At 40.9% G+C, this 27,952-nt stretch overlaps 1 protein-coding gene across 4 annotated transcripts in view; it reads left to right on the forward strand.

Moving 5' to 3' along the window:
• HERC2 (HECT and RLD domain containing E3 ubiquitin protein ligase 2) overlaps positions 1 to 27,952 on the forward strand; it is a 219,079-nt gene that overhangs the window by 170,163 nt on the left and 20,964 nt on the right. For all 4 annotated transcript variants that reach the window (XM_036856965.1, XM_036856964.1, XM_036856963.1 and 1 more), the window contains 11 exons: positions 1,372 to 1,563; positions 4,128 to 4,281; positions 11,493 to 11,600; positions 13,120 to 13,251; positions 13,691 to 13,849; positions 13,934 to 14,049; positions 14,645 to 14,770; positions 15,223 to 15,378; positions 15,782 to 15,897; positions 15,999 to 16,197; positions 21,757 to 21,971. In XM_036856965.1, the coding sequence (XP_036712860.1) occupies positions 1,372 to 1,563; positions 4,128 to 4,281; positions 11,493 to 11,600; positions 13,120 to 13,251; positions 13,691 to 13,849; positions 13,934 to 14,049; positions 14,645 to 14,770; positions 15,223 to 15,378; positions 15,782 to 15,897; positions 15,999 to 16,197; positions 21,757 to 21,971 (1,673 nt within the window). The remainder of the gene's footprint in view (positions 1 to 1,371; positions 1,564 to 4,127; positions 4,282 to 11,492; positions 11,601 to 13,119; positions 13,252 to 13,690; positions 13,850 to 13,933; positions 14,050 to 14,644; positions 14,771 to 15,222; positions 15,379 to 15,781; positions 15,898 to 15,998; positions 16,198 to 21,756; positions 21,972 to 27,952) is intronic.

Genomic DNA, 27,952 nt, shown 5'->3' on the forward strand with positions numbered 1-27,952 from the left:
TAGCACTTCCTTTGGACTTGTCCTCTATTTTTTTTTTAAACACTCCCACCAAAAAAAATGTTTGATACTGCTTCAAATAAGACCAAAGATGTTATATATGATTAATATATTCCACTGAATGCTTTTGCTGGTCTTCAGTGAGTGAGATTCTGGAATGTCATCGTTTCTGATGAATTTCACTTACTGGTTCCCTGAGTCTTCATTCAGAGGTAGGAGCAGGGTCTGTTTCTTTAAAGGGAGAAACCGTGCTCCTGCCCGAGAGAGCTATGGCTTCCAGGGCCAACTTGAGCATCGATGGACTTTGCTCATTGGATATGTCACATTCCCCTTAAGGTTCCTAAGTGGGGCTTGCGCTTCCCCTGGCTCATTTCTGTTTCTGAAAAGCATTGGCACTGGTTTCACTGAAATCCAGACAGCAAGAGAGAAGAGAAGAGGCACTTGTGGCGCCTAGTTCTTCCCCTGGAGAGCTGGACTCTGCTTGGGGAGCGGGAAGGGCCTGGCTGCTCCCCGGTTCAGCACAGGTCTCGGCGATGCTCGGAAGCTGTGGCATCTCCCGGCTCTGACGGCTCCCTGCTCTGCTCTGTGAGCGGGACCCACCGCCAGCCTCCAGGAGGGACGGCTCCCTGCTCCGCTCTGTGAGCGGGACCCACCGCCAGCCTCCAGGAGGCTCCTGTGTGCTGGGCGGCAGGCTGCCCCCACCCTCATGGGGGGTTGGGGGTGTCAGCGATGGCGCCGCAGGCAAACAAGCGTCTCCTTTCCTCTGCTGCTGTGGAAAGGGAGGTGAATGATCGCAGGTGTGGTTTGTTTTAACTGACATACTGTGAATGGGAAGTACAAGGGGAATATTGAGAAGACTCTTACTTTGTATATTTTCTTTTTAAAAGAACCTAAGGAGCAAGAGATTATGGACAATGTGTTACATGCCAATAAGTCCATTAAATAAGATTCTAAGAAAGAATTATGGAGAGGATCTAGACAAAATATGTAAAAGCATAGTGTACAAATTTAGATGATAGAAAACTCCCAAACATACCCTATGGGGGTAATTTTACATGGTGTGATTTCATTCCAAGTCTCCCCTTGTAACGTACCTCTGTTATGAACTTGGTCACAGTATAAGTTGTCATTTCTTTATAGTTTAGGCATTCCTTTTGACAGCTGTTGGTAATTTGTAAAATAGGTAATCGATCTTGAAAGCGTAGTGCGGGGTGGTGGAGATTTTAGGGGCTTGTCATTTCTTAATCTAGTATTTCACGGTCTTAAATGTCTCAAAAAGTCCCTTATTCATTATTGGTAATCATGTATCCTTTGAGTTTATGACTGTTTATCTCTTAACATATCATTCCTCATTTTAATTGTTTGACTTTTTAGGATGTTGAAAGCCAAAATAAAGCGTCAGGCCCAGAACTTCAGTCCTTGGATGAGTTCACCAGCCTGTTGGTTGTGGACGACACGCGCGTCATGGTGGACCTGCTCAAGCTGTCTGTGTGCGGCCGGGCGGGGGACAAGGGCAGGGACGTGCTTTCGGCTGTGCTGTCTGGCATGGGCGCCGCCTACCCACAGGTGAGCTGCAGGCGGGTGGGTGGGCTGGAGGTACTGATGCTGTCTCGTGCTTGAAGGGCTCCTGCTGAAGATGAGTCCCTTCTCTGTTGTCTGTGCTGCAGTTGCTCCCCAGTTTGCCTTTTGACGTAATTTTGATATTTTAGAATTTTAGAATTTAGAAATTTCTAGTGTTTATGAAGTCAGGTCTGCCAGTTTTTTCATTTATGGCTTCTGGATTTTGTATTATATCGAAAATATGCTACCAGCATGACGTTGTTTAAAAAACTCTCTCAAGTCTCTTCTAATCATTTTTACATTTTCATTTGTTATTGTATTTACCTTTTTGAATCACCTGGGATTTATCGTGATGTAAGGGATAAAGTCAGGATTCAACTTTACTTTTTCCTAGCTGGCGAACATGTTGCCCCAACATCATTGATTGAATAAATCCATCTTTCCCCTAGTGATTTGAAGACCACTTTTATCATATTCTAAACTTTTATGGACTTCTTTCTGTTCCATTAATCTAATTTCTGTGCTCCAATACCGCAGTATTTTAACTATTAACTATTTAAAATAGATTTTAATATTTGGTAGCACTGGGTCCTGTGGGACTTTCTGCCCTGGTGATGTTCTGTACCTGAGCCATCCAGTATGGTAGCCACCAGCCATATGTGGCTATTGAGTACTTGAAATGTAGCTAGTGCACCTGAGGCACTCAAGTTTTCATTTTATTTAACTTTAATTAATTTAAATTTGAATAGCCACATGTGGCTAGTCTAGGGTGTAAAGTCAATATCATATCAGTGTATCTTAGAAGTAGACTTGATTAGTCCTGAAGCCCTTGGGCTTCCTTAAGGACCCGTATTTATTAGCAGCCCTGCTCTGCCTTTTCAGAACCGGCTGTGTCAGGGAGTCTGATGCCATGTGCCCTGTGCAGATGCGTCATCTGTGTTTCTCTAAGTTCCATATCACCACCACCAAAAACCATGAAGTACTTAAGTATGGTCAAGTGGTCTTGAAATCATAGTAAATGGTTTGGTAGGTATTTTAGGGGCTTGTTAATTCTTTAATTTAGGGGCTTGTTACCTCTTAATTGTGTTCAGGAAGAACTAAAAGTTACAGGTTTCCTACTTTGTAGTTTTTTGAGGCAAGTTACTTGGCATAATTCTGAGAGATTAAATCAAGGTGAATTGCCATAAGCAAAATATTAGTGTTTTCACAAGTTTAATGTATTTGTGAGAGGAAAGGATGGAATGAGAACATGGATCTCAAGTAATAATACCCAGCATTTCTTGTACACATACCTGCCAGGCCTGGTTCTTGGTGCGTTCTCTCAGTGCGGAGCACACGCTTTCCCTTTGTTTACAGATAAGCACACTGAGGCTCTCAGAGGTCATTACTGCCCCAAAGACACTCAGGTTGCTGGTGGGTGGGAGAAATGGTGGTGGACTCTGAGTGCTCTGAGGACAGAACCGCAGCTGTGACCGCTCTGTCAGCCTCGCCTCAGAGCTTATTGGCCTCTCCTGGGGGACTGACTGGCTTTGCAGAGGAAGGTTCTGAAGCCCAGAAGAGCCCTAGTGGGCTGTGCATTAGGAGTTTGATGGTGCCAGTATCTCAGATTCAAGGGGAGACAGAGACAAAGGTGGGGATTGTCTTCAAACTTTCCTGGCCAGTGGCAAGATGCTACTCCTATGTCCTACCCTGACCTGATATTTGGGACTCTTTAAGAAAAAAAGAGAAATTTTTGAATTTATAATGATAACACCTAAATGGCAGTGATCTTAGTTTGTCATTAGCAAAGCTGTTTGCTAAGCTAATCTGTTTATTATCTAAGTGTGAGGAAAAATAGATTAAAACAATCATTTATTTCTGAAAAGTACAGAATAGAGACTAGTTTCATTATTTTTCTCTAAATTAAAGATATTTGGAGGTTAATATGTTATTACCGTAACAGCATATTCTTGTTTGTTTTCAAAAATAGCAGTCAAGGAGTTTATAATCACCAGTATTGACCATTTAAATGGTGTGAATCACTAAAATTTTCAAATGAAATTGGATCATTATGGATTGTTGGGAGAATGTGGTGTGGGGGCTGACCCTAGACGTCTTGGGTCAGGAGACACCCCCAGTTGTCTTCATATTTGTAGCCCTCATTCCAGATGCCGTCTGCTGCTGTTCAGCCTGGGCAGCTTGGTCGTTCCTCTCCGTCCTGCTCCCGTCCTGCTGGAGGTGCCTTCTAGGACCTTGGTCCTTTCTGTACCTTCTGCTCCGTCGCTTGATGGTTTTGTTCCTGGGGCAGAAGTAATCTTGTCTTGATGTAAAGAGAAACTGTTGTAATCACAGGCATTTCCGTTTCATCAGTTGCCATGTATGGGGTGTTTTGGGTGTGTCAGCCACCTCCTGGCTGCTACCTCTGCGAGCTCTGTGCTGTCTTGATTTTATAGGTGAGGAAACTGAGCCCTAATTTGAACTAGATTTCTCAAGCTCCCAAGGCCTCCACTCTGCCGCCATCCGTACGGAAAGATCTGAATTGGGCGGGCATCCTGACGTCCTTCTGCTTTGTACCCCGCTTCCTCCCGCAGGTGGCAGATATGTTGTTGGAGCTGTGTGTCACCGAGTTGGAGGATGTAGCCACAGACTCACAGAGTGGCCGCCTGTCCTCTCAGCCCGTGGTGGTGGAGAGTAGCCATCCCTACACTGATGACACTTCCTCCAGCGGTACAGTGAAGATACCAGGTACAGTGAAGATAGCCGTACAGTGAAGATACCAGGCTGGCCCCAGGGAGGAAATGGGGCATCCCTGCCTGTAGAACAGCTTCATTTCTGCAATTGCATCCGTAGAAGCAGCCGTCATTGTTTTATAGAAATAGAAGCTACAGAATTGCTTTAGAATCACTTTTCCCACCTTTTCTAGAAAAACGACTCCCCCCCTCCAAAAAAAATAAAGCATGATACAGAAAACCACGCAAAGTAAATGTTTAGCTTAATGCTTATTAGATGGATGCCTTAGTCACCAAAACTCAGGTCTAGAGTTTTTGTGCCTGTCCACAGAAGCCCTCCTTGTGTCCTCCACTGAAGTAGCACTGTCCTGGCTTGTGTTTCTGGACAGTTTCTGTTACCCAAGCGTGCATTGTCATCTTAACTCTCTTAATAATTTCCATCATTTAAGTTTCTTTTAACCTATAGTTTTTTCCTTTTTTCTCTACAATTCACCTATGGAGGAACCTGGGCCTCTGACCTGCACACTCCTGCTGCACTTCCACGTGCTCCCCAGCCCTGTCTTTCTGCAGATTTCCCCTGATTCAGAGGCCCAGTTAGTTCAGCCTTTGGCGGGACCATTGGTATTTGTGATCCAGCGTCTGGAAGCACCTGCTATCTGCTTGTCTCTCCTTTGGTGATGGCAGCCGCTACTGATGCTCACTGCCTGAGGCCATTAAATCCATGAGGGGTTGCAAAATGGTGCTATTCTAATTGTTCCATTGCTTTCTTATTTATTTGCTAGAATACTCTATATAGGGACATTTCCTCTCCTTTGGTTGGTTGTTTGCATAAGAAAGGCAGGATAAAAGCTTGATTCTTTTCTTCTGTTTACATTTTCAAGAGAATGAACTGGTTACCTATCATTCTTTGAAGGTGACCAGTTATTTTTTCTTGGCTGTGCCTCGAGGCTCATGGGATCTTAGTTCCCCTACCAGGGATTGAACCCAGGCCCACGGCAGTGAAAGCGCCAAGTCCTAACCACTGGACAGCCAGGGAATTACCTATTTTTTCTTTTATGTCATTATGAACTCATGGATTTAAACATTTATGATGGGCTTTAATCCGTTGTGACTATTATCCTACTGAAGCCCAAATTATCCCATCTCCAGACATCGGGAACCTCTTCAGTTTGGCTCTTGCAGTGACTCGCATATAGTCTGATATGACAGGATGCTTTAGGCTTGTCATGTAGTTTCTCCCCTCCACCTGGAATCTGCCCTGGTATCTTTTAGTTGAGATAGCATTTCAGATCACTTGGGCTATCATTGTTTCTAGATTTTTTCAGTGGACAGAGATAGGATTAATGAGTGGACAGTCAGACAGACTGACTGACTGACTTTCTTTTGAGTTCATAATGATATGATAGAACCAGATTCAGAGCTACAAGGTTTCTACTTAACCTCTTCTGTTACATCGGTGTTTCTTTTGTTCCATACCCAAAATCCTGGTTCTAAGACATGGGATGATAGAATTAGAATATCTCATAATTACTTATTTGCTTTATCCCACATTACATGCACAAAAGACTAAGGATACAATTCTAATACTACCAAACATGCACATAGTTACTGAAAATATTTAACAAAATTTTTTTCTTGCTTTCTTGCCCTCTTCATTGTTGTAACTTTATTTAAAGGATTTTACTATCTATCCCAGCGCATAATAGCTGTTACATACCCTACTTCCTTCCTTTTAATTTGCATTTAGTTTTAGTTGTCTCCTTCCTCATTGTGACTGTCTGAAGCTCATTCTCTCATCAATTCCTCAGCAGGGCTCAAAGGACGGCAGTCCCGACTGAGGTCAGCTTGTTCTAAGAGTGTGTGCCCAAATTTGAAAGTTAGCTTTTTTGGATAGCATGTTTTTCTCCTGTGAAAGTGGAAAAATGCTAATCTATTCCCCCCCTACCCTTTATAAATTGTGCTTTCTTTCCATAATTTTACTAGAATATGTTTTCATATTGGTTGTTACAAGACAATATTCTCAGATAAGGGGTTGTGGCCCTCTAAAATGTAGTTTCAGGTCTTGTCTTTCAAGACAGTTTTTTTGCATTACAGTTTGTAGTATTTGTTTGTATCCTAGCTTCAGTTTTCTTTTTCACGGATATGTGGTCGTTTTCTTGTGTTGGATGCCGTTTAGAGCCAGGGGTGGGGGGGGGGGTCCCCCAACCCCCAGGCCTCGGGGTCCCCCAACCCCCAGGCTGAGGCCTGTTAGGAACTGGGCACAGCAGGTGAGCGGTGGGTGAGCAAGTGAAGATTCATCTGCTGGGAACCATCACCCCCAACCCCGGCCGTGGAAGAACCGGTCCCTGGTGCAAAAAGGTTGGGGACCGCTGTTTTAGAGTCAGTGTTGGCTACTTCCTCTCAAGTGCTTTTTTTTTTTTTAAACAGTTTTGGAGGAACAGTTTAATTAATTAATTAATTAATTTATGGCTGCGTTGGGTCTTCATTGCTGCGCACGGGCTTTCTCTAGTTGTGGCGAGGGGGGGCTACTCTTCATTGCGGTGCACAGCCTTATCATTATGGTGGCTTCTCTTGTTGTAGAGCATGGGCTCTAGGTGGATGAGCTTCAGTAGTTGCAACACGCGGGCTCAGTAGTTGTGGCTCTCAGGCTCTAGAGTGCAGGCTCAGTAGTTGTCGTGCACAGGCTTAGTTGCTCCACGGCATGTGGGATCTTCCTGGACCAGGGCTCGAACCCATGTCCCCTGCATTGGCAGGCGGATTCTTAACCACTGCACCACCAGGGAAGTCCCTCAAGTTCCTTTTATCTCTTTCTTTTTTTTCCCTTTTGTTCTTCTGTTTGTTTCAAAGCATTATTCGTTGTGTTTATTTGCTCCTGTGCTCCTTCTAGTTTAATTTTCGTTTCTGAATTAAAAAAAAAAATTCTTTACTCAATTTTCTCATTTAGTGTTTTGGTTGTCCTAATTCTAATTTATGTTGTTCTTTCATATCTTGTATCATTTTCCTAATTTCTTTTAGCTTGGTTTGAAATAATAGATTATAATTTTCATGTGTTTTGTGGGCACATCTTTCTGGCTTGCTTTCATTGTCTGTAGGAAAATGTTATTCTGTTCTTATTCTCTCTTTTATAACAATAACTTTTTATTGCATTTGACCTTGATACTTTTTTAAAATTAATTTTTATTGGAGTAGTTGCTTTACAGCATTGTGTTAGTTTCTACTGTACCGTAAAATGGATCAGCTATACATATATCCCCTCTTTCTTGGATTTCTGACCTTGATACTTTTATCCTGATCATTTTTATGTGAAACTAGTTTTCTTAAACTTTTAGAATGAGATGGCATTCAGAAAAGCTTCTTTAACTTTGAGCTGTTACTCTTTCATAGTAGAAATTTACAAAACAAAAGATAATTCCACTCAGTGGTTGCCTGAGACAAAAATCTGGTATCCCTCTTCCTCTTTTCTGTTTCTCTCTTTACTTCATAACCAGTCTAACAGCAAGTCCTATCATTTCTACTTTAAAAATATATTCCAAATTAGGTCATTTATCACCAACTCCAGATCATTCTGGGTCCAACCATCTAGTCTCACCTGGTTTATTATACTAGGTGTCATATACTAGTATAATATACATGTTCTGCTTCTACTTCTCACCTCCTGTGTCCCCCAGAATCAACTCCTTACGTGACATCTAGAGAGATTCTCTTAAACAAGCCAGGACATACTGGTACTCTGCTTAAAACCCACCAGTACACCCCTGTAACCTTAAAATAGGATGTGAACCCTTGATGGTGGCCTGTGCAACTTTACATGAGCCCTGTTCACCTCTCCAACAACATTCTCTTCCTCTCTACCCGTCTCTCTCTCCTGTTCCCTCCACGTCATCTTCTTTGCTGGTCCTTAAATATGTTTTTCTCCTGTGAAAGTGGGAAAATGATCATCTATTTTCCCCCCTTGTAAATTGTGCTTTCTTTCTGTAATTTTACTAGAATATGTTTTCATATTGGTTGTTACAGGTGATATTCTCAGATAAGGGGTTGTGCCCCTTTAAAATGTAGTTTCAGGTCTTGTCTTTGAAGACAGTTTTTTGCATTATAGTTTGTAGTATTTGTTTGCATCCTTGCTTTGGGTTTCTTTTTCATGGGTATGAAAAGGCAGATGGCAAGTACAAAGCAAGACAAATGGCCTAAACCTGGAACATATTTAAGGACCATCCTTACAGTCTTTGCCTTTTGATTTGAGATGCTTAGGCCATTCATATCTAATGTAATTATAGATGTGGTTGGATTTACATTTGGATTAGGAAGACAGTTAGTTATAGACAATGTGGTTGGATTTACATCTGCCATTTTGCTGTGTGTGTTCTCTGTGCCTTGTGTCTTTTTTTGTTCCTCCTTCAGTGCTTTCTTTTATATTAAACAAAATTTTTTTTAGTGTACCATTTAAATTCCTGTTGATTTTAAACCACTTTTATTGGTGTTTGCTCTGAGGATTAAAATACATATTTTAATTTATCACAGTCTACGTCAAGTTAATATTTTAGTTCTGGTAAAATGCAGCAACTTTGCTTCATTAGAGTTCTATTTCCTCTTCCTTCATTTTTGCTGTTTTTGTTGTATATACTGTATCTGTATATGTTGCAGACCTGTGCAACATATTTGTAACTATATGTATTACAAATATGTGTATGTGATTTAATAATTATCGCATTGTGCCAGGGATCGGCCAACTTTCATATGTCACAAAATATTATTTTGAATTTTTTCCAACTATTAAAATATGTACAGACTGTTTTTAGCTCACAGGCTATGTAAAAATGGTGAGTGGGACAAATTTGTCCCATGGACTATAGTTTCCTAAGCTCTCCTTTATACAGTCTTTCACCTTGTAAAAATATTAAGAAAAGGGGGAAAAAACCCTTATTTCTCAATCCATGTATTTCCCATTTTTAGTGCTCTTTATTTCTTCCTGTGGATTCAGGTTACTATCCAGTATCATTTTATTTCAGCCTGAAATACTTTAAGTGGTTTTTCTAAATCATGTCTGCTGGCAATGGATTCTCTCAGTATGTGTGTATTTGGGAATGTTTTTATTTTGCCTTCGCTTTTGAAGGATAGTTTTGCTGGAGATAGAATTCTTAGTTGATAGACATTTTTCTCTCATATCACTTTAAATTTGTCATCCCACTGGCTTCTTGTGTTCATTGTTTCTCAAGAGAAGTCAAGGTTAACTGTATTTTGTACCCCTATATGTTATGTGTCTTTTTTTCTCTTGCTTTCATGATTTTCTCCTTGTCTTTAGTTTTCAACAGTTTCAGTATAATGTGTCTGGGTGTGGATCTCTTTGTGTTTTCCTACTTGGGGTTATTAATTTTTGGAACTGTGGATTAATGTTTTTCATCAGACTGGAGATTTGGGGCTATCTCTGTTCAAGTACTTTTTCTGCCTACTGTTTCCCTCTTCCCTCTTTTTTTTGGGGGTGGGATTCCCATTATGCATATGTTTGTATGCTTGATGTTGTCTCCCAGGTTTATGAGACTTTATTATCTTCAGTCTTTTTTCTTCTGTTCTCCAGTTAGAGTAATAGAAATTACACAGTCTTCAAGTTGTATAATGATTCTTTTTTTCTGCTATTTCAAATCTGCTGTTTTGTCCAGCTGGTGAATGTTTCATTTCAGTCATTGTACTTTTTCCACCCCCAAAATTCCTTTTAGTACTTTTTTCTTCGAGTCATTGTTATCATATTTTCCTTTGTGATCATGTTTTCTCTGGTTTCCTTGAACTCTTTGAACATATTTATTACAGCTGCTTCGAAGTTGATGTCTACTCAGTTCAGCATCTGGCCATCAGGGTCAGTTTCTGTTGCCTGATTTTCTTCCTGAGTATGGCTCACACTTTTCAGTGTTTTTGCATATCCCATTATTTTTTATTGAAAACTGGACATTTTAGATTGTATTGTGTCACCTGGATTCTGACTTTTTTTTTAAGATTTGTAATTGTCGCTGGGTTTCTTTGGTTGTTTTGTGTGTTTGTTTTGTAACATGCCTGGAATTACTCTCTGAAATCTCTCCCCCACATCACATATCCACTGGCGTCCCTGCTCACTTTTCTATTTTGGTTTTTGTTTTCTAGCCTGACTTCTAGGGTTTGCTCTATGTCTGCTTGGTTTGGCGCTCAAGCCTGCTGAGTTCCCTTCTGCGGGTGGATCTCTGTGTGGGTGGGAGCAAGGAGGGCATGGAAGTCAGTGTTTTGGCAGTCTTCCCCGTGCGTGTGTGTGTGCCCGACTCTTCCTGTTTTCCTGAGTACACGTGCCTTGCGTCATCCAGGCCTCCATGACGTCCTCGTTGAGCCCTTCTTTGCTCTCTGACTTCCAGGATCTTCCTGTTAGAGTTCTGGCTAGTTCTCAGGTCTGTCACTCCCCCAGCCACACCCCCATCCCCGGGCCAGCAAAGATGCAAGCTTTTCTGTGTGTCCTCAGTTGCCCTCCCTACTCTCTGACTTCCAGAATCTCTGCCCGGGCACTTCCCCTGCTCAACACAGTGAGCATAAAGCCCCGGGAGGTAGAGTCCCACCCTGGTAGAGCTGTGCCCCAGCTTGCGTAGAACAGCCCCAGGCGAGGACACCACAGTCTCTCACTGTCCCTACCCAAGTTTGGCAGGTTTTTCCATTAATAATCACTTCTCAATTTGTTGCTTGCTGTTAATTGATTTGAAGAGCCCTGGAATCACTGTTTCTTATCATTTTGAGTGGTTTTATAGTTATTTTGCCACCCTCTTCCCTCCATCATAACCCAGTCCTACCCTTTACTGATTCTTTTGTAAGCTAATTTGTCCCAGAGAAGACTCTAGATCTAATGCTAAATGCTTGGTGCATGTGATTTTATATGGCTTTTTAAATATGGGGGTGGGCAGGATAATAAAGCATGGTCTCACAGCTGGGGCTGCAGCATGAAAATGTGCCCAGAAGTGAGACCACAAAACCAGTTGGCCAAGTGAGAATGTCTTCAGGCGTTTCCATCACAGGTGAATTCTTTTGTGGGAGGCAGGGTGGGAGAGAGGGGTGCTCAGTCTTAGGTTCGTATTTTTTGAGGTTAGTTCTTCCTGAGTTTTTGCTTTTCATTAGCTGTTACACATCATTTTAGTCTCACTGCTTCTGTGTGGCTTTTGGCCTTGTCTGTGGTATGTTGAGTGGGAATCGTTACTTTGTGTTTTGTGCTCACTTGTCCTCCAGGCGCAGAAGGACTCAGGGTGGAGTTTGACCGGCAGTGCTCCACAGAGAGGCGCCACGACCCTCTCACGGTCATGGACGGAGTCAACAGGATTGTCTCCGTGCGGTCAGGTGGGAAGCGAGTTGAGCTTGCTTTGTAGAACGGAACCGTTAGCATTACTAAACAGAACATTACTACTGCTTCATTCTCATGTAAGACTTAAGGAAGGGACCATAAGTGATCCAGCTGCAAAATACAGTAGGTTTATCTGCCTCTTCCCAGTACTTTCAGTAAGATAATTATTCAAGTGATGTTTGCCCCTAACCACTGTTGGGTGGGATTACTGGGTGACTAGTGTGAGCGCGGGTCCTTGTTGGGAGCATAGGCCGTCTGGGGCCCAGTCTCAGCCAGACAGTGGAGACGGTGCTGTAAGGTGTGTGGTAGTGCCGGGCTCATGCCAGGTAAATGTTGACATGCTACAAGGCTTTAAAGGCTTTTGGTTTTTAGTTGGTTGCAGTGAGGACTTGGGCTCCACGCGGAGGAAGTGTTCTGCGCGTGTGGTGGACAGCACTGGGGTGGGCGAGAGATGTCTCCTTTGGGCCTCTCTCCACTCTGCTCACGTGCTTCAGGAGGTTGAGCAACCGCATGCTCAATGTGAGGCTGAGCGAGAGCAAATCACTCTCTCTAGGGGCTTGTTAAATGCTCTTCACTGGGCTTTTTAGAATCATCAGTGCGGGTGTGTGTGTGTGTGTGTGTGTGCGCACGTGTGCACCCGCGCGCGTGCGCAGATCTCTTCAGACTTCTTTATCCTTCACCTGGAGCAAGGGTCAGCAGACGTTTCTTGACATAACTACTCCCCTCTGCCTTTGTAGCGAAGACAGCCACAGACCGAATGTAAACCATGGGCCTGGCTGTGACCCAGTAGAGTTTTACTCACAAGACATTACTTCAGATGAAGTGGTGTCACAGATGAGCATGGATTTTTTTCTGGCAGTTTGACAAATGTCGATGTAGTTTTCAGTAGTGTTGTGAGATGTTCCCCCTGGTTTCTCTGCTTCCACCAAGATTCCCTCCAGGCTACTTCCATGCCGCTGACCGATGGTGCTTCCAAGTAGAAGCCGGGTTGGGGTGGCACGCCCCACGCCTGTCTCTCCGGCTCCTCTCCATGGCACGCCAGGCCCCGGGCTCTGGCTGGGCTGCTCCACTCTCCCTTGAGGGTGGCTCTTCCTTGCTGAGCTGCCCCTGTGCCGCAGGGGTGCCCCCTGCGCCTTTGAACATTTGCACCCTCTTTGAGGAAGACCAGGGCTTTTCTGCTTTGTTGCCTGGGTAACAACCATTACATCAGACCTTCCCCGAGAACCTCCCTGCGGCCCCGACCCCGGGTGTGAGCACGGGCTGTCTGCGGGCCTCTCACACAGCATCGTGGTTGTGTGTGAGTGTCTCTGTTGGAGCAGTGCCTGCCTGCCCTCCACTTCCCAACTGCTTGCCACAGTGTGAGTTGAAGGGCATGGTGTGAACGCACATGGGGAGTGGGCTGGAGGAGCCCGCTGTTCTTCAGACACAGCGTGAATGACTTTGCTTTGTATCTAAAGAAGCTGATGTTGATCTGATGATGGGTGGACCCAACAGCAGTGTGCTTTTGTCCACCAGGCCGGGAGTGGTCTGACTGGTCCAGCGAGCTGCGCATCCCGGGGGATGAGTTGAAGTGGAAGTTCATCAGTGACGGGTCTGTGAATGGATGGGGCTGGCGCTTCACAGTCTACCCCATCATGCCAGCTGCAGGTGAGGAGGAGGCTTATGGCCACCAAGGCTTGATGACCCATGCGAGGGAAACATGCCTGTCATTTTCACTTAGTACTTTGTGGTCTGCCTTCTCGTGTGGTGCTGGGAGCCAGCACTGCCCAGGCCCCACCGTGGCCGAGATGAGAACTGCAGTGAGCTGCTGCAGCTGTCTGCCTGCTGGGTGCTAGCCCTCCGTCCGCACCCAGAGTTTCCCAGCTGCTGCTGGTTGCAGCTCTGAGGCCACTTGAGTTTTCAGGTACAATGTCAGTGTACAGAGCGTAGTTATGTGCAAGACAGTGGCGGCACCCCAGGCGCCCCTCTAACCGTGGCATCCAGGGGGATGAGGCCCACTCACTGTTGGTTGAATCTGTCCAGGTCTCCTTGTGGGGTAGCTCTCGCCCTGTCCAGCAAGGGGACATTAATAGTGCTCTTTTTTCAGGCCCTAAGGACCTCCTTTCTGATCGCTGCGTCCTTTCCTGTCCGTCCATGGACTTAGTAACCTGTCTGCTGGACTTCCGGCTCAACCTTGCCTCAAGCAGAAGCATCATCCCCCGCCTTGCAGCCTCTCTGGCAGCGTGCGCACAGCTGAGCGCCTTAGGTAAATGGTACCTCTGTTGTCAGGTCTGTCTTACTCCGTGAGAAAAACGGTCATCCTCTGACATTTTCTGTCTTCTCATTTCAGCTGCCAGTCACAGAATGTGGGCCCTTCAGAGATTAAGGAAGCTTCTTACAACTGAATTTGGGCAATCAATTAACATAAACAGGCTACTTGGAGATGATGGGGAAACGAGGGCTTTGGTACGAAACATCACATTACAGTTTCTAGTCGTGTGACCCTTTGGGACTAAAGTGTTGCTTTAATAATGTAAACTTCTAAATCACCGAGAAGAGTTGGGAAATTTCACATCGGAATAGACAGCTTTTTTTGCATCCAGACTCTCTTATATTGCTACTATATTGAGTTCAGGCTGGGCTTTGATTTTAAGAACAGCCCTATGTTGATGACTGTGAGAATAGGATTGTCTGTTGGACTTTATGAGTCTGACTCACCACATCCCCTTTGCTGGATGAAATAGTTACTATGAAAAGAATTCTTGATCTTAACCATGTTGGAGATGGAGGTTTGTAGGCCAGAAAGTTCCTTTCTGGTTCCCTGCGAGTTGCTATGCTGAAATTAAGACCAAACATTCTGAGGTGAATTTTCATGTTCTTCTTTCTTATTTTCATGTTCATCATGTCCTTTTAGATTTTTTTCCTATTTGAAAGTATCAATCACATGTTTTAGGGGAGAACAGTATCAATGTAATAAAGCATTTGACTCACAGGAACAAAACGCTCACCTCCCCTGCATTTGGCTTCCTGGGATAGGTTATAATTTGGTTGTTTTCTGCAGAGTTTTTCAGGCAGTGCTCTTGCTGCTCTGGTGAAAGGCCTTCCAGAAGCTTTGCAAAGGCAGTTTGAATATGAAGATCCTATCGTGAGAGGTGGCAAACAACTGCTCCACAGCCCATTCTTCAAGGTAATACTTGACTTGTTCTGAAGCGATGAGAGAGCCACAGAGAGCCAGCGAGCGCAGTGCATCAAGTATCAGGCACCCCTGAGGGCAGGTGTAGCTATTGCTGAAGTTGAATATGAAAAATTTTCCGGAGTAACTGTGTGATCTAAGCCCTTGTACTTTAAGTATCAGTGTGCTTTCAGGTGCCTTGATTTAGGTGTCAAGTGTTGTAGCAGTGGTCTGATCTGAGATCCTGTTGTCAGGTGCATTGCTAGTAACTGGGTAGGAGTAATCCACATCACTGGTGATGCTAAGACCCTTGCTGGGCACGTGGCAGTCAGCCTGGCATGAGGAATTCTGAAGGAGGACCCACAGGGAGCCTGCGTGGGGGCCGTCTTTGGCAGGCAGTGTTGGTGAAGTGGAATGTTAGCCGTGTCTCTGAGTGTCCCTGTGTTGTTAATTTGTGGTGGCTGCAGGTACTAGTAGCTCTCGCTTGTGACCTGGAATTAGACACACTCCCTTGCTGTGCTGAGACGCACAAGTGGGCTTGGTTCCGAAGGTACTGCATGGCCTCCCGTGTTGCTGTGGCCCTGGACAAGAGAACACCGCTGCCCCGTCTGTTTCTCGATGAGGTATTGCACGTTACTTTGGAACCACTTTTGGGATGCACAGTGTTTTCTTTATAGTGTAAAAAGATGCCAATATTATGAGACACAGTAACATTTCTCTTGCCAAGGAATATCATAAAGAAAAAAGCACATAGGTGAAGATGAATAAACTGATACTGTAAATTTCAGTTAAAGTTTATTTTTAGTAAAGATATAATGATACTGTCCAGAACATTTTAAAATATCTTCAACGTGATATAATCATGTTGGTTTTGCTTATTAACTGTAAAGTCACGATGTTGATGTTGGCATTCCCTCATATTCTTGGGTGGGGAGACCTCCTCTCCTGTCTTCTTACCTTAGTATTTTTTATTTTATTCTTGAGAGATGAGTGTTTGATGTATAATCTCATAATTACGTTGTCCAGGTGGCTAAGAAAATTCGTGAATTAATGGCAGACGGCGAAAACATGGATGTTCTCCACGAGAGCCACGGCATTTTTAGAAGAGAGCAAGATGAACAACTTGTGCAGTGGATGAACAGGTTTACTATATCAGAAACAAGAAACAATGTTGTCTGTGAGAGAATGGTGCTTCACGTGCAGTTCTTTCCCATGTCAATTGTTCTCTTAATGTTTGTTACAGGCGACCAGATGACTGGACTCTTTCTGCTGGCGGCAGTGGAACCATTTATGGTTGGGGTCATAATCATAGGGGTCAGCTTGGGGGCATCGAAGGTGCAAAAGTTAAAGTCCCCACTCCATGTGAAGCCCTTGCAGCTCTCAGACCCGTGCAGTTAATTGGAGGCGAGCAGACGCTCTTTGCAGTGACAGCTGATGGGAAGGTAAGAAGGTGCATTTCCTGTGTCATACTGACACGGAAACTGAGACAGCTGTGGCTGGAGGGCATTTGTTTGGTTCACAGCATGTATAACGATTCTGTGCTAAAACATTATCTCAAGATTATGTACACAGTGCTTATGGTGTGCTGGAAGCAGTTATCGTTCTGAAGTATTTCTGTATAATCTTTAATGAGTTCTGTGGTTTTAGAATTTTTTATTTTGAGATGCAGCATACATACAAAAGCGTGTTATAATTGTTTGCATATCAGGTCGTTAAACGTATGTATTCCTTTTTTGTTTGCTATCATAATGCTGTCTTTTAAAAAATTAATTGCTACTGCTACATGGAAATCGTTAGTATTTATATATTGACGTTATGTCTAGTGACCTTATTATACTCTTTTCTTTCTTAGTATCTCAAACTGTTTTGTATCTTCTTTATAAAGCCATGTTCTGTAAATAAATTTTGTTCCTTCCTTTCCAGTTCACCTGTCTTTTACTTTTACTTTTCTCCTCTGCATGGGAGAAATGGAGCTCATCAGGCTGGTGGGTGCTGCAGTACAGTATTGAACAGGGTGGTAGTGGACCTGTTCTTGGCTTGATCCAGGCTGCAAAGGAAACACTGTGATGGAATGCTTTACACACTTACTGTGGGGTTTTGGTAGATGCCCTGTATCAGATTAAGGAAGTTCCCTTCTTTTTCCTGTTTAGGAATAGGTACTGACTTTCGTCAAACATTCTTCCTATGTTTAAAAAATAATCATACAGATGTTTTTCTCCTTTAGTGGATTAATATAGTGAATTGGATTAATTGTTTTCCTTATATCAGATAGTCTTGCATTCTTTGGAAAAACCTTACTTGGTCAGGTTCTGTTTCATATTTTTTTGGTTTGTGTTTGGGATTTTTGGGAGATCCAGGATCATGAGTGTAATCATCATAATATTCTTGTCTTACCCACTCCATGTCTGGTTATGGTACTGTTGGATTGGCCAAAAAGTTCCTTCGGTTTTTAGGTTAAAAATAAAAGACACATTTTTCATTTTCACCAAGAACTTTGTTGAACAACGTATTCACGGTTTTGTTCTACTGCCTTCTGCCATTTTTCGGGCAACTTCATGATTCCATCTTCCCAAAACTTTTTGCCTTTTTGAGCAAAGAACTGTTCCAGGTGTCTTTTACAGTATTCAGGGAATTGACATTTTTTCCATTAAGAGGATTTTGTAAAAACCAAAATAAATGGAAATCTGAAGGTGCAATGTCTGGTGAATACGGCAAATGAATCAGAACTTCCCAGCCAAGCTGTAACAGTTTTTGCCTGGTCATCAAAGAAACATGCAGTCTTACGTTATCCTGATGGAAGATTATGCGTTTTCTGTTGACTAATTCTGGACGCTTTTGGTTGAGTCCTGCTGTCAGTTGGTCTAATTGGGAGCGGTACTTGTCAGAATTAATCATTTGGTTTTCGAGAAGGAGCTCATAATAGATGACTCCCTTCCAGTCCCACCATATACACAACATCACCTTCTTTGGATGAAGACCAGCCTTTGGTGTGGTTGTTGGTGGTTCATTTCGCTTGCCCCACGATCTCTTCCGTTACGCATTGTTGTACAGTATCCACTTTTCACCATCCATCACAATTTGTTTTAAAAACAGAACATTTTTGTTACATTTCAGTAGAGAATCACATGTGGAAATACGGTCAAGAAGGTTTTTTTTTTTTGCTTAACTAAGGTGGAACCCAAACATCAAAGTGATTAACATAGCCAAGCTGCTGCAAATGATTTTCAGTGCTTGTTTTGGATATTTTGAGTATGTCGGCTATCTCCCTTGTTGTACAATGTTGATTGTTCTCAGTGAATGTCTTGATTTGATCGCTGTCAACTTCAACTGGTCTTCCTGACCGTGGAGCATGGTCCAGCGAGAAATCTCCAGCATGAAACTTTGCAAACCACTTTTGACATGTTCAGTCGGTCACAGCACCTTCTCCATACACTGCACAAATCTTTTTTTGCATTTCAGTTGCGTTTTTACCTTTCTTGAAATAATAAAGCATAATGTGCCAAAAATGTTGCTTTTTCCCCCCTCCATCTTCAATATTAGAATGGCTACACAAAAATGCACCAATTTTGATTTTTTTTTTAAATGCACACTGATATGACAGCTGTCCCAATACAGTCTAACAAAATTGTTTCAAATGAAGTTAAAGACAACTAAGCTCTAGTAGAGCCATCTTACAGAAAAAAACGAAAGAACCTTTTGGCCAACCCAATATGTTAGTTATCTGTTTAACTTACAACAGTTAGCGTAAAACAATACACATTTATTATTTCACAGTTTCTCCGGGTGGCTTAGCTTGGGCCTCCAGCCCAGAATCTCTCGTCAGGCTGCAGTTGCTGCAAGGCTGGCCTGAGGAAAATTCAGCTCCCCATGACCTGTTGGCTAAGGTTGCTCTCAGCTCTTTGCTATCTCACTACGTGGCAGCTGGATTCATCAGAGCGAGCAAGGGAGAGGGCAGGAGAGCGTGAGAGCAAGACAGAAGTCACAGTCTTGTGTGAGCTACTCCAGAAGTGACACTCCATCTCTGTTGCTGTATTCTGTCCATTAGAAGAGAGTCACTAGGTCTAGCCCACATCCAAGAAGGGATTACATAGGGGCGGGAATCCCTGCAAGCAGGGACTCCTGGGAACCATGTCAGAGGCTGCCCGCCAAAAGTATCAAGGTCGGGCTAGCCTCATAGCAAGGGTTGAAGCGTAGCTCTCTTTTTCTGTTTTCTGGAGAATTATGTCTCTTAGTTGTTTCCTGGTGATTTTAACATGTATATTTAAAATCTAAAGTTAATTAGTATTTCTATACTCCTCTCAAATTAAAAAGACTGATCCTTTGTTATCCTGTGTTTTGGCACTAACCTGTTCCCCGAATGATAGGCATTATTATTATTGTTGTTTTATATAGACCGTGTGTTTTCTGGATTTACCCAAATGCTATACACATCTTTGCTCACCAATTATTTCGTATGTTTCAGATCTTATATTTGCAATCATTTTTCTTCTACTTTAAGCGTATATTTTCAGTTTCCTTTTGTGAGAGTCTATTGTTGGTTAATCTCCTGATTGTTTTTGTTGTTTATTTAAAAATATCTTAGTTTTGTCCTTTTTCTAGGTAAAGGATAGTATTTTTGGCTATGGGAATCATATAGTCTGATCTCTGTTGCAATTATGAATTGTGGAGAATATGTAAATGAATGGGTGTGGCAAAATCAGGCGGTGGGCCTGATTTGCCAAGCCCTGTTCTAGAGTATAACATTTTCAGTTGACCATTATTTTCAGTCAGCCTATTAAAGGTTTTATTCTTCTGGTTTTTGGCATTCGTTGTTGCTAATAGGATGTCAGCAGTCAGATTAATTTTTACCCAAATGAAGGTAGTAAATCTTTTCTTTGTAGCTGCTTTCAAGGTCTTTCTTTAGTGATCTACAGTTTCACTAGGATATATTTAGATGTCAGTTTCTTTTTACTTTTCCTGCCCTTTTTTGTGTTGTTTTGTTTCTGCCAGGTGGTGAGGGATGAGGGGTGGGCTTCTTGGCTCTGAGAAGTGGTCTTTTAACAACTCTGGTAAATTCTCAGACATTATTTTTTCAAATATTGCCTCTTCCATATTCTCTGTATGATCTTTACCTAAAACTCTGAGTTCTGATTGACGTTCAGGTGAGGAGGTCTATCCCAAATTCTCTCTTCTTTTCTATTTCCTCTTCTCTTTGTGTTTCTGTGCCATATGCTAGATAATTTACTTAGATCCATTTTCTAGTTGTCTGATTTCTTCACCTGTTTATAATCTTCTGTTTAATACTTCTGGGTTTTTTGTTTCAACTATGTTTTTTTAATTTCTGGAAGTTCTGCTTTGGGTTACCTTATGGTCTCGTATTCCTTGGGGATACTTTCAAGCTTTTATTTCTTTAAACATAATATTGGACTTTTTTTCTTCTGACTCTCTCTCATGGTGCCTTCCTTCCTTTTAGATAATGGGAATTTTTAAAACTATGAGCTGACCATTTTCCTTGGAAAATTTGATGTAGAAATTCTTTGAGGCCTAGTTATTTTTGTTTGTTTTTTGCATGTTTCGTTTTGTTTTGCTTTTGATTTCTCTCAGCTAAGGTATTTTATTACAGGGTACATTTAATGGACACATTTTAAAAGATGATATCCTAAACTATCAGAATCTACTAACATCTTAGAAAGCTAAATATCTCACAGGAATGGGACTCTGAACAATAAAGTTCTGATAGGATGGGACGATTTTGAAGCATGGAAAACTGCCTGGAAATAGCTCCATGAAAGGTGTCTGAGAGGAGGAGTTCCAGACAGAAGACTGAGGAGGGATCAGGCAGTATCTAAATGAAGAGAAAGTAAAAGAAGAAGGCAGCACGTTTTCACTTTTTCATGGTGTTGTCTCCTGCTTGTGCTGGTTAAGAAGTTTGTGGTGTCAGAGGCCTAGTTTGAAGTCACTAATCAAACGAGAATTTGTGACCCCGGGTACTACCAACTTAAGCCATTGTAAATTAAATTCTCTACCTATGGAATTTAGACCATAGGTAGCATTAATTCAGACTGAAAACCAACTCATGGACCAGCTTTTGTGGTTATGAATTCTCAGGAGAGATTTTCCACCCTCTCATTCAGTCCTAAGTTTTGAGAAAGGCAACTTTCTTTGTTTTCTTCTTAGTTCTCATTCACAGTCTGAGTGAGGGAAAGTGCTTCAGAGCCTCTCCTTTCTAGAGTCTCCCTTTAGGCTTGGTGCCTCACTGCCCATACCCGGTGCACTCGAGAGCCTTAAAACCTTCCCGGGGAGGCTGACTTTGGGTTCATTTATCCATCTGAATTCTTGGTTTCACTTCCTGTTTTAGTCCTTGAAGTTTCCGTACTGTTGTGTCAGTGCAGCAGAACATTTGAAACAATATGAAACAGCATTTAAATTGTTATAGGAGGGGTGTTTGACATGCATCTGGAAATGGCCATCTTGTTTTTTTTTTTTTTATGGTAAAGATGTTTTGTGTCCCAAATCAATTACCCACTTAGAATGAAAGAAAAGTAGTATATTCTACTGTGTGATTTGTATGCTGCCTTGCTGAAGTACTAAGTATATGTATAATTTTCATATGGGTGTTTCTGTAGGTGTTATTTATCTGGGATTTGCATATAGTAGCTGATTAAATCGTTTTTATTTTTCTTGGTATTAATTGTAGTTGCTATTCTAGACAAAAATAGAAATGCTTCCAGGGAAGAGACCATGTTTTCAAAATACATTTTCTGAATTTGGGGTTTCTATTAATTATAACTTTTTCTTTAATTTTTAGAGATCTGATAAAGCAAAAATAAAGTCTTAAACATCCCTGTGATTTTTAATTTTTAATTTTATATTTCTGTGGTAAAAATATCTAGAGCATTGATTTGATTTATTAATTACTAAAATATAGGTTATTAATTACTAAAATGAACTAATTGGTTTATTATTTACTGAAATATATTTAGATAAAAATCTGATGTTTATATTACTTTTTCTTGTCTTAGCTGTATGCCACTGGGTATGGTGCAGGCGGCAGACTAGGAATTGGAGGGACAGAGTCGGTATCTACCCCAACATTACTTGAATCCATTCAGCATGTGTTTATTAAGAAAGTAGCTGTGAACTCAGGAGGAAAACACTGTCTTGCCCTCTCTTCAGAAGGAGAAGTTTACTCTTGGGGTGAGGCAGAAGATGGGAAGTTGGGGCATGGCAACAGAAGGTATTATGTGAAAACATCATTTTTAATGTTATGTTTTCCTCTTCTTGTTTGTTTGTGTTAATGCTTGTATGGTGTATTGGCAGTTTTTTTTTTAAGACAACATTTGTAATAATCTACTCAAAGTTAATGACTCATTTAGCAGAAATAAGTTCATGTGAAATTATTTAGGCTTGCCTACATGACCCCTCTATTGGGGGGAAATCAGTTCTGAATTTTGATTTCTAAATATGGTGATCTTCATCTTGTCCTTTTCCCCCAAGTCCCCTTCCCCTCGTCCTGAGTCATCCGCTGAATCGCAGTTGGCATTTTGTTAATATGCAGATACTAAAACTGTAAATACAGAGGAAATGGCAGTAGGGGAAAGGGACACACAAATGACAGTTTTTTAAACAAAGCAACCAAACCCACTAAATTTTTAAAAAGTAATGGGAGCTACCTGCCAAATTGGAATGACAGGGCCCTTTGCATCTGAAATAACTAAAGCACCAGACAAAATATATGAAACAGCAGCCCTAAAGACATTGGATAACAGGCAGTAAAGTATGGTGAGTGATCTCCAGAGGTGAATACTGACAGTCATGTGTGAGGAGAATATCTGAGAGGCCAAGGAACAGACCACCTAAAAAGATTAGGAGGAACATTCCCAGAGCTCACAGAGGGCAGAGGATAGTGCCTACTCCCAAAACCTCATAATTCACAGGGCACTGAGTAGAGGACTAAGAGTGATGGTGCACAACAGAGGGGAAGGAAATTAACCATAGACTAAGTGTTGTTCTGATCCCACCACAAAGCTAAAAAGCAAGACCTGAAAGGATTAAACTGTTCACAAGTAACTTAACCATGTTGTAGAGATCAAAGCTCAAGAATGTTTTTATGGATAACAAACGTATCAAGCACCCAGCAAGATAATATTCACAATGTTGTTCATCCAGTCAGAAATTATTAGGCACATGTCTCTTCAGTAGTGTTGGGAAAATTGGATATTCAAATGCAAAAGAATGAAACTGGACCACTCTCTTACACCACTCACAAAAATTAACTCAAAATGGATTAAAGACTTGGCTATGAGACCTGAAATGATAAAGCTCCTAGAAGAAGACATAGGGAAAAAGCTCTTTGACATTGGTCTTGGCAATGATTTTTTGGCTATGACACCAAAAGCACAAGCAACAAAGGCAAAAATAAACAAGTGGGACTCCATCAAACTAAAAAGCTTCTTCACAGCAAAAGAACAACACAGTGAAAAGGCAAACTGTGGAATGAGAGAAAATATTTGCAAATCATATAACTGATCAGGGGTTAAGATCCAGAATACATAAGAAACTCATACAACTTAATAGCAAACAAAAACCAAATAACTCAATTAACAGATGGGCAAAGGACCTGAATAAGCATTTTTCCAGGAGGCATACAAATGGCCAACAGGCACATGAAAAATTGCTCAAGATCACTAAATCATCAGGGAAATGCAAATCAAAACCACAGTAAGATATCACCTCACAACTGTTAGAATGGCTATCATCAAGAAGACAAGACGTAACAAGTACCTGCGAGGGTGTGGAGAAAAGGGAGCCCTTGTACATTGTTGGTGGGAATGTAAATTGGTGCAGCCACTGTGCGAAACTGTGTGGAAGTTCCTCATAAAATTTAAAATTGAATTAGCATATGATCCAATAATCTCACTTCTGGGTATATAGCTGAAGGAAATGAAACCACTATTTCAAAAAGATATCTGCACTCCCATGTTCATTGCAGCATTATTTACAATAGCCGAGATAAAGAATCAACCCCTAAGTGTTCATTGACAGACAAATGGAGAAAGAAAAATGTGTGTGTGTGTGTGTGTGTGTGTATGTATGTGTATATGAATATTGTTCAACCATGAAAAAGGAAATCCTGCCATTTGCAGCAATATGGATGAACTTCGAGGACTTTATGCTAAGTGAAATGCGTCAGAGAAAGACAAAAAAACTGTATGATCTCACTTATATGTGGAATCTTAAAAAAGCTGAACTCAGAAATAGAGAGCAGATTGGTGGTTGCTAGGGGTTAGGGGTGGAGGAAATGGGGAGATGTTGCTAAAAGAGTACAAACTTCCAGTTATGAGATCAATAAGTTCTGGGGATTTAATGTACAGCATGGTGAATACAGTTAACAATACTGTATTGTACATATATGCAAGTTGCTAAAAGTGTACATCTTAAATGTTCTTACCACACACATACAAAAGTAAACATGTGAGGTGAAGGATTTGTTAACTAACCTTATTGTAGTAACCATTTCACAATATATACATCTATCAAATCATATTGTACACCTTAAACTTACACAATATTATATGTCAATTTTATCTCAATAAAGCTATAAAAAAATTATCAGGCACACAAAAGAGAAGGAAAATACAACCCATATAAGGAGAAAAGTCAGTTGATTGAAACTGACCCAGAAGTGACACAAGTGATAGAATTACTAGACAAGAACACTGAAACAGTTCTATCTTCAGTAAGCTAGAGGAAAAACTTGAACATGTTAGGTGGAGACTGAAAGATATTTAAATGCCCAAGTCAAAGTCCTAAAGAAATACAATGTCCAAGAAAAATACAATGTTTAAAATGAAAAATACAGTGCATGGGATTAATGGCAGATTGAACATTGCAGAAGAAAAGGTCAGTGAACTTGAATATATAGCAGTAGAAACTATCCAAATGAAACAAACAAAAAAAAGAATATATAAAAAGACTGTAGTATCAGTGAGCTGTGGACAACCTCAAATGGCCCAATACATGCATAATTGGAGTCACCAAAAGTGATGAAGATGGGGATTTTGAAGAAGTAATGGCTGAAAAAATTTCGAATTTGATGATAATTATAAACCCACACATTCAAGAAGCTCAGAGAACCCTAAGCAAGAGAAACATGAAGGAAACTACACCAAAGCACATCATAATCAAATTGCTCAAGGCCATTGATAAGGAGCAAGAAGTTTTAAAGCAGCCAGGGGGAAAGATACCAGTTACGTACAGAATAAAAGATAAAGGGTGACAGTGAATTTCTGATAAGAAATAATGTAAGGTAGAATACAGTGGGAGATACTGAAAGTAAAAATAACTGTCAGCCTAGATTTTTTTACTCAGTGAAACTATTTTTTCAGGAATGAATTTGAAATAGACTTATGCAGGCATACAAAAGCTGAAATAATTCACCACCTCCAGATCTGTACAACTAAAAATTTAAAGGAATTACTTCAAACCAGAGGAAGATTATACCAGATGGAATCAGGGATCTATACAAATGAATGAGGAAATTACTACATGGGTTAATATCATGATGTTTTCCCTTATTAAATAAATCTCTTTAAGAGATAATTGAATATTTTCAGGATATGGTAAAAATGAATTGAGATGCTTAAAACATACATAGGAGTAAAATATATGACAGCAGTAGCACAGAGGCTGGGGTTAGAGGCAGGAAATGGACATATACTGTTGTGAAGTTCTTATACTATACATGATGTAGTACATGACCCCAGACTAAACTCTAATCGTTAGAGATGCATTCTACATCTGCCAAAGCAACCCCGAAAATAACGCAACAAAAAGTTTTATCTGATAAGCCAACAAAGGAGTTAAAGTAAATCGAAGAACATACTCGAAAGAAACCAGAAAAAAGAAAAAATGGAGTAAACAGATGAGACAAATAGAAAACAAATAGTAAGATATAGATCTAAACCAAAATATATTAACAGTCACATCAAATGTTAAATGATCTAAACACCACAATTAAAAGTCATTGTCAGAATGCATATAAAAGCAAGATCAAACAATATGCTACATAGAACAAACTTTGTATTTAACACGTCTATATTTAAACACATAAATTGATCAAAAATAAAAGGGTGGGAAAATATGCTAACACAGATGAAAAGAAAGCTGGAATGCCTATATTAATATTATACAAACTAGATGTAACATCAGAGAATATCAACAGAGATAAAAAGGGTCATTTTATGATGATGATGTGGTCAGTTCATCAAGAGGACATAATCCTAAGTGTTTACACAACTAATAATAGATTTTCCAAATATATGAAATTAAACAAAATGACAGAGCTGCAAGGAGAAACAGACAAATTTACAGTTGTAGATTTTAATATCCCTCCCTCAATAACTGATAGGTAGATAGAAGATTTGTCAGAAGACTTGAACAACTTTATCGACCAATTTGATCTAATTACCACTATACAACACTACTTAACAAAAGCACATTCTTTTCAAGTACACGTGGAACAGCTGCCAATATAGACCGTAATTTGGGCCAGAAAACAAATCTCATAAATCAAAAAGATTCAAGTTATATAAAAGATTTTCTCGGACCGCAATGGAATTAATTAGAAATCAATTACTATAAAGTATGGAAAATCCTCCATATATTTGGAAAGTAAATAAAACGTAAAAATAACTGATGGGTCAAAGAAGGAATCATTGCTAAATTAGAAAGAATTTTGATCTGAGTGAAAATGAAAACAACATATAAAAATGTGTGGGATCCAGCAGAAGCAGTACTTAGAAGGAGATTTATAGCATGAGATGCCTTTTGATAAAAGAAAAATGATCTCTAAACAATGACCTCAGCTTCTACTTTAAGGAACTAGAATAAGAAAGACAAAGTGAGCAGAATAAGAGAGACAAAGTGAGCAGAATGAAGGAACTAAGAAAGATCAGAGCAAGAATCCATGAACTAGAAAACAGAAATAGAGAAAAATTAAAGAAAACAGAAGTTGGTTCTTTGAGAAAGTTAGCATCATCAGTAAATCCTCCATCTAGACTATCTATCTATCTATCTGTACACACACACACACACACACACACACACAAATTATAGGAATGAGGAAGTTTTCATCACCGCAGAATGTAGTTATTGAAAGATGAAGTATATTAAAGAACTTTATGCCAACAGATTGAACTTTTTAGATGAACTGGACAAATTCCTCAAATGACACACATTCTTTAATGCTCACTCAAGAAAAATTAGATGACTTGAATGGCCCTTTGTCTATTTATGAAATTGAATTTCCCGCAAATAAATCCTCAGGACCAGATAGATGAGTGGTGATTTCTACCACACACATGTAAGTAACAGATAATACCAGTTCTTCACAGTCAATTTCAGAAAATTGAGGAGGGAATTCTCGCCAATTTACTTTTTTGAGGACAGCTTTATTCTTATATCAAAACCAGACTCAGATGTTATTAGGAAAATATAGACCAATATCCTTCATGAACATAGATGTAAAGATTCTTAATATTTTAGAAAGTTGAATCCAACAGTATGTAAAAGGATAAAGCAGTAAGGCCAAATGAGGTTTTTGCCAGTATTGAATAATTGTTTTAACATTAGAAAATTGATCAGTGTAAAAAAGAAAAACTATGTAGATTATCTCAGTAGATGAAAGGCAGAAAAGCATTTGGCAAACTAACATTTGTTTCTGATAAAAACTTTCAGCAATCTGGGAATGAGAGAAAACTTCCTCAGCTTGATAAAGGGCATCTCTGTTGAAGCTAGGGCTTGACTTCCCTGGTGGCTCAGTGGTTAAGAATCCGCCTGCCAGTGCAGGGGACACGGGTTCGAGCCCTGATCCGGGAAGATCCCACATGCCGCGGAGCAACTAAGCCCGTGTGCCACAACTACTGAGCCTGCGCTCTAGAGCCTGCGAGCCACAACTACTGAGTGCCTAGAGCCCGTGCTCCGCAACAAGAGAAGCCACCGCAATGAGAAGCCCGCGCACCGCAATGAAGAGTAGCCCCCGCTCGCCGCAACTAGAGAAAGCCCGCACGCAGCAAGGAAGACCCAACACAGCCATAAATGAATGAATGAATGAATGAATGAATGAAAGAGAAAGCAAGCAAGCTAGGGCTAATGTGGTACCTGATGGTGACAGGCTGAATGAACGGTTTCTCTATCTCCAGGAACAAGACAAGGACG

This window comes from Balaenoptera musculus, chromosome 7, assembly GCF_009873245.2.
Source record: "Balaenoptera musculus isolate JJ_BM4_2016_0621 chromosome 7, mBalMus1.pri.v3, whole genome shotgun sequence".
NCBI lineage: Eukaryota > Metazoa > Chordata > Mammalia > Artiodactyla > Balaenopteridae > Balaenoptera > Balaenoptera musculus.